Genomic DNA, 13,223 nt, shown 5'->3' with positions numbered 1-13,223 from the left:
CCCACCAGGTGGTCAGGGCGCCATTACCACTTCCAGACCATTATTTATCCCGGGTCTTCTAAAACAAAACCAAAAACAAACAAAAACCCTTTTTTAAACACACACCCTTTTTTACTTACTATTTCCTTACATTTCCAAGTGTATTACTCCAATAACACCTGCTACTACTCCCTTACCCCCTCTGGGATTTGCCCCCCCCCCAAATCTGGCCCCCAACTACCTACTTTTTCTGATTACACCTGAGCAGCCAAGGACTAGTAAAGAAAGTTACACAACAGGACTGAGTAATCACCAACTTCATGCAGGTCACCCAACACCACCTGAGAATCTTAGTACCTTTCTCTGGTCAGCCAGTATCTCCACTCGCGGTAACTGCCTCTGACCTCCTGGAATCCGCTTCCTCCTCGGACCGTCTTTCCTTAACAAACATCAGATGAGCTTGTGTCCACCATTACAAAGAACTTAGAAGCCCGCAGGCAGGGACACGCCTGATTCCTGATTCCTGGTTCCAAACATACCTACTAACTCCATTCTCTCCTTTTTCCATACTGTTCAAATTAAAGACATTTTATTTCTCCCCTTTAAGTATAATCCTTCCACAGGTGCTTTGAAACCTCTTACTTTCCACTCTCTAAGGAAACTTCCAAATCGATTATTTCTTCTGTTTTATATGTTCAGCTTTCCCCCTCAACTAGATCCTCCCCATAGGCTTTTAATCACCCTCAAGCTTTTAATTTAAATGCAAATAAAACCTCAACCTCTATCCCTCTCCAGCTGCCATTCTCTCTCCCCACTCCTTTGCAAGACAAACTTCTCAAAAGGCTTGTCTACAGAGTCTCCTTTTCCCTGTGTTCTATCCCCATTTCTCCTAAACCACCCAACCTGCTTTCTGTCTAATTACTCCACCAGTGACCTCTCCCGGTTGGTTTTTGAATTAAAGAACCACCTTTCCCAGTCTTGAAGGACTGGTCTCAGGTAGGAAATGAACTTTATTCTTCAGCCTGGCCCTAGCTATTTGTTGTCTCTCAAATCTTTGATTGTCCAAGATACCTTCTTAGTTCCCAAGACCTGTCAGTGTCCCAAAGAAGAAGACCTCCATCAGCACCTAGATGCAAGCTGGTTGCAAGCTGGACCGTCAGGCAGCAGCTTTTAAAGAATGCAACTAGGCCTCTTTCATGGAAAGACTGGGAGCTGGGCATTTTAGTCCACTGTCTCTGTGCTAAGGGTTACAAGGGGAGACATAGCCACTGCAAGTCCTCTGGACTTGCAGTCTTTTATCTGCTATAACCTTTATCTGCTATAACCCTGTGGGTCTCATAGACACAAGCCCAGGTGGCTTTCAGAGCTAAGTGTTTGGGGACCTGTCCCTCCAGTGGATCGTTCATGAACTGGGACTCAATGTTGGGCCCAAACTCTTTGCTCCAGGGAGAAGGTGGAAACTCAGAGTCCTGTCCTGGTCTTACGCTGCTGTGCTGGGTTTGGGATTTATGGTGAGACTGTGTCCCAGTCTCTTCTACCCATTCTGATGTGGCTATATTTTTTTCTCACGCAATGTGTAAATGTTGCCCTTATCTGTTTCTGGATTTCTTTTGGAGGGAACTCTCCCTTAGGAAGCCATGGCATGGGAGGTGAGTTCATGGAAGGAGGTGAGTTCAGGAGCCTCCTAGGTCACCATCTCCAACTGGAGCTGGCCTAAACGCAACCTGATAGATACTGGCCAGTCCTCATCTCATTTCACGCTTCACTGGTGTTGACTTTCCCTTTGACCTCTATATTACTTTACGGGTTTTCCTAAACTTCTATAGCCACACTTTTTCAAGTAAAGAGAGCCTTGACCTCCTTTACCGGCCAGTAAATGATTTCCCTCAGTACTCAACCCTGGTCTTGTGAGCTTCTCCCTTTGGCAAGCTCATCCATACTCGTGGCTTCAGTAAGCATCTACGTACACATGACTTCCAAATCATAACTCTGGTCCATCCAGAGCCATGCATCCCACCATCTATTAACTTCTTCTCTTAAGTGGCTCACAGACTGTTCAAACTGGACATGCCCCAAAATGATCTCATGATCTTATCACCCACTCCCTTGCCCCATTATTTGTCCCACTCTAAAAGGGGATCCAACAGGATAATTGTATACAGTTGTCATTGTGCGGCTCCAAGAGAATCTATTCGCGTGGGCTATAATATGAATGGTGCCTTCTGGAGATGAACAGTGTGGCAACCCTGTTTTCCAGAGTTCCTTCTCTTAGGAAAGGGCAAATGAAATGTACAAGCCAAATACCTATGAGTCAAAAATGAAAATAAGAAAACCCCCCCAAAAGACAAAAAAAAAACCTAGAGTTGTGTTCATTTCTCTGTTTCCCCCAGTTCATCCAGTCACTAGCTCCCTTTCATTTAATCTCCTGAATTGCCCTCAAATGAATCTACTTCTTACCAACCCCATCGCCACCACTCCAATCCAAGCTACCATTGTCTCAGATGGGAACTACCACAATAGACACCTGACAGATCTCCCCTCATTCATTTCTATTTTCTTCCGTTTCATTTTCTTCACTGAAGCCAAAGTGATCTTCTCAAATGCTATTTTATAACTTGAAACACTTAAGTTTCTTTCCTTAAAATGGTAATTCCTCAACATGGCCTACAAGACCTTCAGTGAATCAGGCTGCCGCCTACTTCTCTAATCTCGACTTGCATTATATTCCTCTCCTCATCTTTGCTCTAGACCCACCAACCTTTCAGTCCCCAACCTTCACCATATTCTGTCCCATAGCAGGAACTTTGCACTTTCTGTTTCTTCTGTGTGGCAACTCTTCCTTCCCCTCTTTATCTACTTAACTTCACCAACTACATTTCCATTTAATTCTTCAAATTTTAGGATCATTATCTTTTCCCCCATGGAGGCATTTCTTAACCCTATCACCAGATTAAATCCTGCTATAGTAAGCCTTCATTGCATTGTATATCTACTTGGTTTTTATCAGAAGTGCAATTTTATATTTCTCTTCTCATTATTGATTAACAATAATGTCCCCACTAAAATGTAAGCTCTCTAAGGAGATGGGGACCATGTCTATTATTACTTATCATTGTCTTTCCAGGCACTACCCCAATACCTGTCTCATATCAGATGATTTGTCGAGTTAGTAATTAACTTCCAAGAAGGAAACAATTCACAGGAGCCAGATTAAGCTTGTATCCACCTAGGAGGAAGGTCAGAGTAAAAGGACTAGGACCCAGGGAAACCATAACACTGCAAATAATTATGGCCTAAAAAGGAACCGAAAACTGAAGTCAGATACCAGGGCAGGACACCAAAGAGAAAGTAGCACAGCCTTTGGCTCAAGTGGTAAATCCACTCTGGTGGGAGGGAGCCATGCAGAGTCCCAGGGGAAGGGACAGATGTCTGGCACCCAGCTGAAAGTAGCATCTAGGAAGTGGTGTACACATAAGCACACACGCGCGCGTGCGTGCACACACACACACACACCTGATTGACCCTCCAGTGCCTCCAGTCAATGTGCCCCACAGGAAACCAGCTGTATTTACATGCCCTCGCTAAAGTGTTCTTCCCTCTGAATTTCCTCCGTCAGTGAATGGTGACGACATCCTCATAGTCACCACATGCCAACACCTGGGAGACATCCTTTACTCTCAAACCCCACATCTCAACAATCTCCAAGATCAATTCAGTCTAACTTCCAAATCTGTCTTAGATCTATCTGCTTCTCTCCACTTCCTCAGCCACTAAGTCCTTTGACACACTTGCATTATTAAAAACCTCAAAACTGGGGTTTCTCCCTCCGCACTCATATTTCCCCATTCATCCGTTCTTCCCTCTATGTTCAGAATCATCCTTCCCAAATCCACACCCTGTGGCTTCATAAAAGCTGTCTCTCTCACCTCTAGCCACCAGTCATTCGTCATCTCTACCACTCTGCCTACCACGTGAGCTCTTGTCATACTGAACTAGTTTTAGTTCCAGAATGTCTGGGGTGATTATCAGGTTTCCCCATGCCTCCGCAACTATGCATAGCCATCTCCCTCAGCCTAAAACTCTATGCCCACCTGTTTCTTCCTCTACTTCCAGGCATCTTTATCTAGAGAACCCATTCTAAGTCTCCAAGTCCGACTCCTATCCAGCTAACTCCGCTAATCAGTTGAAATTTCTGCTTCACCGGAAGGTCTTTCTTAATGTCTGGCCCCCATGAATTTTACATTTCTTTCTCTCACTCTATTAATCACACTGTCTATTCTCCTCCATAGCCAACCTCTAACACTAAGAGGCAAACGTCCTGAGGGTAGATAAGATGTCTTATTAATCTTTGTTTTCTGTCAGTGGCATAGGAACTGGCCATTCAAAGATTGTTTGACTAAACACATTAAGAACCAAAGTGAGTGATGACTTCTATTGACTTTTTTTTTCTCTTATTTCAGTCCAAGTGGCTACCTGGTTGCTGCCTTCCTCTTTATCCTGATGCTACTGTTCTTCAGTATTCTAGTTTTGAGCTATTTCCATTATATGAGGATTTATAAACAGTATTTTTATGAGCCAATTAAAAGATATGATAGAAAACAAAAGGATAATTAGGAAAAATGAAAGTTTGTTTGGTATGGATATATATACATATACTTATATTACAAGTGTCTGTGTGACTAAGAAATGCTAAAGATAAGCACATAGTAAGTATCAACAAATTCAAGCTCTAAAAATGTCCTTAAATTATCCCAACACAAACATTCTTATATCTACTATGTGTTATTAATTTTAAGATGTTTGCCTTTACCTTAAGGTACTCTATATACTCTTATGTGACTTTTTTAAAAATTAAAATAAAACTAAATTTGCCTATTAAAATCCTAAGAATGAAAGTAAATTTTTGGAAGTGTGTAAATGTGTCAAATACTTTTTTTTTTAGCTTGGGGGAGGGGCAAAGGGAGGAGGAAGAAGGAAGCAGACTCCCCGCTGAGAGCAGAGCCTAACTTAGGGTGAAATCTCACAGCCCTGAGCTGAAATCAAGAGTTGGACGCTTAACCGACTGAACCACCCAGATGCCCCTCAAATATTTATTTGCGTGAAACTTTTCATATGAAACCTCATATGGCTGTAGTTTATGTATAAAAGTCTTAATATGTCCTAGATAATCTCTCTTATGTGTATTTCAGAAGTTTTTCTAGTGGTAGATTCACACATGAAGTGTACAGCTTATACTGAGAATGAGAAGCTGCTCTCTAAGTTTTTTTTTTTTAAAGATTTTATTTATTTATTTGACAGAGAGAGAGATCACAAGTAGGCAGAGAGGCAGGCAGAGAGAGAGGAGGAAGCAGGCTCCCCGCGGAGCAGAGAGCCCGATGCGGGGCTCGATCCCAGGACCCTGAGATCATGACCTGAGCCGAAGGCAGCGGCTTAATGCACTGAGCCACCCAGGCGCCCCTGCTAAGTTTTAATCTTAAGTTTTAGAATACAATTTTCATGTTCAGCATAAGCTTCTTTTTTTAATTTTTTTTTCTTTTTTTTTTTTTACAGATTGAGAGAGAGAGAGAGATTACAAGCAGGCAGAGCAGCAGCCAGAGAGGGGAGGAAGCAGGCTCCCTGCCAAGCAGAGAGCCCGACACGGGGCTCGATCCCAGGACCCTGAGATCATGAACTGAGCTGAAGGCAGAGGCTTAACCCACTGAGCCACCCAGGCACCCCCAGCATAAGCTTCTTAATTTATCCAAATGTTACCACAGCTTTCAAACAATTAGTGTTTGTAATAGTCAGAGTTCAACTAGAGAAGCCGGACTTGTGGGAGGGGTGTGTGTGTGTGTAAAGAGATTTACAACAACTGCCTTGTGTGACTGTGGAAGCTAGCTAAAGAAGTCTGAAATCTACAGCACAGACATCAAGAATAGAAGATCACAACAAATAAAAGAGCAAGATGGAATTCCACGGGCACAGATCAGAGTTGCTGTCCGTAATGAGATTTCTTATTTTACCAAAATCAGGAACAAGACAGGGATACCTGCTATTCATCACTGTTTTGTAAGTTCTGACATTACAAGAGGAAAACAAAATGAAATGACCATTATAAATACCGTGGGAAAGGAGATTTTAAAAATCCTCTCTTTCAATAACAAGATAATATGCCTAGGAAACCCAAAAGTAACAAGAATTATTAGGTTAAGATAACCTGATTTGCTCAATATGGGATAAATATTTAAAAATTAATACCTTTTCTAGGCGTCTGCCTTCCACTCAAGTCATGATCTCAGGATCCTGGGATCAAGCCCAGTGGGCTCCTTGTTCAGCAGGAAATCTGCTCTTGCCGCAAGCACACACTCACTCTCTCAAACAAATAAACAAGCAAAATACCTATTTTCTCAATAATGTTATATAACAACAATAGAAAAAATAAAAAGTAATTTACTCATTGTAATGACAAATTATACAGAAAAAAAATTTAATATAAAAGGTGTATGACAGGGGCGCCTGGGTGACTCAGTGGGTTAAAGTCTCTGCCTTCGGCTCAGGTCATGATCTCGGGGTCCTGGGATCGAGCCCCACATCGGGCTCTCTGCTCGGCGGGGAGCCTGCTTCCTCCTCTCTCTCTCTCTCTCTGCCTGCCTCTCTGCCTACTTGTGATCTCTGTCAAATAAATAAATAAATAAATAGGTGTATGACATACATGAAAACAATCTTCAAAATCTTTATTGTACGGAGGAGTCAAGATGGCGGGGAAGTAGCAGGCTGAGACTACATCAGGTAGCAGGAGATCAGCTGGATAGCTTATCTAAACATTGCAAATACCTACAAATCCAACGGGAGATCGAAAAGAAGAACAGCAATTCTAGCAACAGAAAATCAACCACTTTCTGAAAGGTAGGACTGGCGGAGAAGTGAATCTAAAACGACGGGAAGATAGACCGCGGGGGGAGGGGCCGGCTCCCGGCAAGCGGCGGAACAACAGAGCACAAAATCAGGACTTTTAAAAGTCTGTTCCACTGAGGGACTTTGCTCCAGAGGCTAAACCGGGGTGAAGCCCACGCGGGGTCAGCGTGGCCCCAGGTCCCGCAGGGTCACAGAAGGATCGGGGGTGTCGGAGTGTCGCAGAGCTCGCAGGTATTAGAACAGAGAAGCCGGCTACAGAGACAGAGCCGAGGACTGAGCGCTCAGCTCAGGCCCCTCCCCCAGAAGATCAACAAAATATCTAGGCAGGACGAAGTTCATCTATCAAGGAAAACAGGTTCAATACCTAAGACAGCAGCAGACTTCCAGAGGAGGAGAAAGCAAAGCAGGGAACTCATGGCTTTCTCCCCATGATTCTTTAGTCTTGCGGTTAATTCAATTTTTTTTTCTTTCTTTTTTCTTCTTCTGCTAAATTTTTTAAAACTTTTACCCTTTTCTTTTTTAATGTTTTTTGACTAGTTTATCTAAAATATATATTTTTTCTTTCTTTTTTATATTTTTTCTTTATTTTATTTTTTAAATTTTTTTCTTTTTTTTTTCTGAACCTCTTTTTATCCCCTTTCTCCCCCCCACAATTTGGGGTCTCTTCTGATTTGATTACAGTGCATTTTTCTGGGGTCTTTGCCACCCTTTCAGTATTTTATTTGATCCTTCATATCCTCTTATCTGGACAAAATGACAAGGCGGAAAAAATCACCACAAACAAAAGAACAAGAGGCAGTACCGAAGGCTAGGGACCTAATCAACACAGACATTGGTAATATGTCAGATCTAGAGTTCAGAATGACGATTCTCAAGGTTCTAGCCGGGCTCAAAAAAGGCATGGAAGATATTAGAGAAACCCTATCTGGAGATATAAAAGCCCTTTCTGGAGAAATTAAAGAACTAAAATCTAACCAAGTTGAAATCAAAAAAGCTATTAATGAGGTGCAATCAAAAATGGAGGCTCTCACTGCTAGGATAAATGAGGCAGAAGAAAGAATTAGTGATATAGAAGACCAAGTGACAGAGAATAAAGAAGACGAGCAAAAGAGGGACAAACAGCTACTGGGCCATGAGGGGAGAATTCGAGAGATAAGTGACACCATAAGACGAAACAACATTAGAATAATTGGGATTCCAGAAGAAGAAGAAAGAGAGAGGGGAGCAGAAGGTCTATTGGAGAGAATTTTCCTAATATGGCAAAGGGAACAAGCATCAAAATCCAGGAGGTGCAGAGAACCCCCCTCAAAGTCAACAAGAGTAGGTCCACACCCCATCACCTAATAGTAAAATTTACAAGTCTTAGTGACAAAGAGAAAATCCTGAAAGCAGCCCGGGAAAAGAAGTCTGTAACATACAATGGTAAAAATATTAGATTGGCAGCAGACTTATCCACAGAGACCCGGCAGGCCAGAAAGAGCTGGCATGATATATTCAGAGCACTAAACGAGAAAAACATGCAGCCAAGAATACTCTATCCAGCTAGGCTATCATTGAAAATAGAAGGAGAGATAAAAAGCTTCCAGGACAAACAAAAACTGAAAGAATTTGCACACACCACACCAGCTCTACAGGAAATATTGAAAGGGGTCCTCTAAGCAAAGAGAGAGCCTAAAAGTAGTAGATCAGAAAGGTACAGAGACAATATACAGTAACAGTCACCTTATAGGCTAATAATGGCACTAAATTCATATCTCTCAATAGTTACCCTGAATGTTAATGGGCTAAATGCCCCAATCAAAAGACACAGGGTAGGGCGCCTGGGTGGCTCAGTGGGTTAAGCCGCTGCCTTCGGCTCAGGTCATGATCTCAGGGTCCTGGGATCGAGTCCCACATCAGGCTCTCTGCTCGGCAGCGAGCCTGCTTCCCTCTCTCTCTCTCTGCCTGCCTCTCTACTTGTGATCTCTCTCTGTCAAATAAATAAATAAAATCTTAAAAAAAAAACAGGGTATCAGAATGGATAAAAAAACAAAACCCATCAATATGTTGCCTACAAGAAACTCATTTTAGACGTGAAGACACCTCCAGATTTAAAGTGAGGGGGTGGAAAACAATTTACCATGCTAATGGGCATCAGAAGAAAGCTGGGGTGGCAATCCTTATATCAGATCAATTAGATTTTAAGCCAAAGACTATAATAAGAGATGAGGAAGGACACTATATCATACTCAAAGGGTCTGTCCAACAAGAAGATCTAACAATTTTAAATATCTATGCCCCTAACGTGGGAGCAGCCAACTATATAAACCAATTAATAACAAAATCAAAGAAACACATCAATAATAATACAATAATAGTAGGGGACTTTAACACTCCCCTCACTGAAATGGACAGATCATCCAAGCAAAAGATCAACAAGGAAATAAAGGCCTTAAATGACACACTGGACCAGATGGACATCACAGATATATTCAGAACATTTCATCCCAAAGCAACAGAATACACATTCTTCTCTAGTGCACATGGAACATTCTCCAGAATAGATCACATCCTGGGTCACAAATCAGTCTCAACCAGTATCAAAAGATTAGGATCATTCCCTGCATATTTTCAGACCACAACGCTCTGAAGCTAGAACTCAATCACAAGAGGAAAGCTGGAAAGAACCCAAATACATGGAGACTAAACAGCATCCTTCTAAAGGATGAATGGGTCAACCAGGAAATTAAAGAAGAATTGAAAAAATTCATGGAAACAAATGATAATGAAAACACAACGGTTCAAAATCTGTGGGACACAGCAAAGGCAGTCCTCAGAGGAAAATATATAGCAGTACAAGCCTTTCTCAAGAAACAAGAAAGGTCTCAAGTACACAACCTAACCCTACACTTAAAGGAGCTGGAGAAAGAACAAGAAAGAAACCCTAAACCCAGCAGGAGAAGAGAAATCATAAAGATCAGAGCAGAAATCAATGAAATAGAAACAACAACAACAACAACAACAAAAAAAAAAACAATAGAAAAAATCAATGAAACTAGGAGCTGGTTCTTTGAAAGAATCAATAAGATTGATAAACCCCTGGCCAGACTTATCAAAAAGAAAAGAGAAAGGACCCAAATCAATAAAATCAAGAATGAAAGAGGAGAGATCACAACTAACACCAAAGAAATACAGACAATTATAAGAACATACTATGAGCAACTCTACGCCAACAAATTTGACAATCTGGAAGAAATGGATGCATTCCTAGGGACATATAAACTACCACAACCGAACCAGGAAGAAATAGAAAACCTGAACAGGCCCATAACCAGTAAGGAGATTGAAACAGTCATCAAAAATCTCCAGACAAACAAAAGCCCAGGGCCAGATGGCTTCCCAGGGGAATTCTATCAAACATTTAAAGAAGAACTAATTCTTATTCTCCTGAAACTGTTCCAAAAAATAGAAATGGAAGGAAAACTTCCAAACTCATTTTATGAGGCCAGCATCACCTGGATCCCAAAACCAGACAAAGATCCCACCAAAAAAGAGAACTACAGACCAATATCCTTGATGAACACAGATGCAAAAATTCTCACCAAAATACTAGCCAATAGGATTCAACAGTGCATTCAAAGGATTATTCACCACGATCAAGTGAGATTTATTCCAGGGCTGCAGGGTTGGTTCAACATCTGCAAATCAATCAATGTGATAGAACACATTAATAAAAGAAAGAACAAGAACCATATGATACTCTCAATAGATGCTGAAAAAGCATTTGACAAAGTATAGCATCCCTTCCTGATCAAAACTCTTCAAAGTGTAGGGATAGAGGGCACATACCTCAATATTATCAAAGCCATCTATGAAAAACCCACCGCAAATATCATTCTCAATGGAGAAAAACTGAAAGCTTTTCCGTTAAGGTCAGGAACACGGCAGGGATGTCCATTATCACCAATGCTATTCAACATAGTACTAGAAGTCCTAGCCTCAGCAATCAGACAACAAAAAGAAATTAAAGGCATCCAAATCGGCAAAGAAGAAGTCAAACTATCACTCATACTATATGAGGAACTATATGTGTTCCACTATATGGTGTTCCATATAGTGTTCCACTATATGTGGAAAACCCAAAAGACTCCACTCCAAAACTGCTAGAACTTGTACAGGAACTCAGTAAAGTGTCGGGATATAAAATCAGTGCACAGAAATCAGTTGCATTTCTGTACACCAACAACAAGACAGAAGAAAGAGAAATTAAGGAGTCAATCCCATTTACAATTGCACCCAAAACTATAAGATACTTAGGAATAAACCTAACCAAAGAGGCTAAGAATCTATATGCAGAAAACTATAAAGTACTCATGAAAGAAATTGAGGAAGACACAAAGAAATGGAAAAATGTTCCATGCTCCTGTATTGGAAGAACAAATATTGTGAAAATGTCTATGCTACCTAAAGCAATCTACACATTTAATGCAATCCCTATCAAAATACCATCCATTTTTTTCAAAGAAATGGAACAAATAATCCTAAAATTTATATGGAACCAGAAAAGACCTCGAATAGCCAAAGGAATATTGAAAAAGAAAGCCAAAGTGGGTGGCATCACAATTCCGGACTTCAAGCTCTATTACAAAGCTGTCATCATCAAGACAGCATGGTACTGGCGCAAAAACAGACACATAGATCAATGGAACAGAATAGAGAGCCCAGAAACAGACCCTCAACTCTATAGTCAACTAATCTTCAACAAAGCAGGAAAGAATGTCCAATGGAAAAAAGACAGCCTCTTCAATAAATGGTGCTGGGAAAATTGGACAGACACATGCAGAAAAATGAAATTGGACCACTTCCTTACACCACACACGAAAATAGACTCAAAATGGATGAAGGACCTCAATGTGAGAAAGGAATCCATCAAAATCCTTGAGGAGAACACAGGCAGCAACCTCTTCGACATCAGCTGCAGCAACATCTTCCTAGGAACATCGGCAAAGGCAAGGGAAGCAAGGGCAAAAATGAACTATTGGGATTTCATCAAGATCAAAAGCTTTTGCACAGCAAAGGAAACAGTTAACAAAACCAAAAGACAACTGACAGAATGGGAGAAGATATTTGCAAACGACATATCAGATAAAGGGCTAGTATCCAAAATCTATAAGGAACTTAGCAAACTCAACACCCAAAGAACAAACAATCCAATTAAGAAATGGGCAGAGGACATGAACAGACATTTCTGCAAAGAAGACATCCAGATGGCCAACAGACACATGAAAAAGTGCTCCACATCACTCGGCATCGGGGAAATACAAATCAAAACCACAATGAGATATCACCTCATACCAGTCAGAATGGCTAAAACTAACAAGTCAGGAAATGACAGATGCTGGTGAGGATGCGGAGAAAGGGGAACCCTCCTCCACTGTGGGTGGGAATGCAAGCTGGTGCAACCACTCTGGAAAACAGCATGGAGATTCCTCAAAAGGTTGAAAATAGAACTACCCTATGACCCAGGAATTGCACTACTGGGTATTTACCCTAAAGATACAAACGTAGTGATCCGAAGGGGCATGTGTACCTGAATGTTTATAGCAGCAATGTCTATAATAGCCAAACTATGGAAAGAACCTAGATGTCCATCAACAGATGGATAAAGAAGAAGTGGTATATATACACAATGGAATACTATGCAGCCATCAAAAGAAATGAAATCTTGCCATTTGCGATCACGTGGATAGAACTAGAGGGTATCATGCTTAGTGAAATAAGTCAATAGGAGAAAGACAACTATCATATGATCTCCCTTATATGAGGACATGGAGATGCAACATGGGGGGTTAGGGGGATAGGAGAAGAATAAATGAAACAAGATGGGATTGGGAGGGAGACAAACCATAAATGACTCTTAATCTCACAAAACAAACTCGGAGTTGCTGGGGGAAGGTGGAGTTGGGAGAGGGGGAGGGAGTTATGGACATTGGAGAGGGTATGTGCTATCGTGAGTGCTGTGAAGTGTGTAAACCTAGTGATTCACAGACCTGTACCCCTGGGGGAAAAAAAAGGATGAATACCCAACTTTTGTAGCAACATGGACGGGACTGGAGGTGATTCTGCTGAGTGAAATAAGTTAAGCAGAGAGAGTCAAGTATCATATGGTTTCACTTATTTGTGGAGCATAACAAATGACATGGAGGACATTGGGAGATGGAGAGGAGAAGGAAGTTGGGGGAAATTGGAAGGGGAGGTGAACCATGAGAGACTATGGACTCTGAAAAACAACCTGGGGGTTTTGAAGGGGCGGGGCTGGGAGGTTGGGGGAACCAGGTGGTGGGTAATAGGGAGGGCACGTGTTGCATGGA

General features: G+C 41.5%; 1 protein-coding gene across 1 annotated transcript in view; it reads left to right on the top strand.

Annotated features, from left to right (window-relative positions):
* CATSPERE (catsper channel auxiliary subunit epsilon) overlaps positions 1 to 4,775 on the top strand; it is a 147,748-nt gene extending 142,973 nt beyond the window's left edge. Inside the window, exon 22 of the mRNA XM_045983515.1 lies at positions 4,440 to 4,775. Within this exon, the coding sequence (XP_045839471.1) occupies positions 4,440 to 4,593 (154 nt within the window). The 3' untranslated portion in view covers positions 4,594 to 4,775. The remainder of the gene's footprint in view (positions 1 to 4,439) is intronic.
* The last annotated feature ends 8,448 nt before the right edge of the window (positions 4,776 to 13,223 follow it).

This window comes from Meles meles, chromosome 17 (assembly GCF_922984935.1).
Source record: "Meles meles chromosome 17, mMelMel3.1 paternal haplotype, whole genome shotgun sequence".
Taxonomy (NCBI): domain Eukaryota; kingdom Metazoa; phylum Chordata; class Mammalia; order Carnivora; family Mustelidae; genus Meles; species Meles meles.
This window is presented reverse-complemented; position numbering and strand designations above follow the sequence as displayed.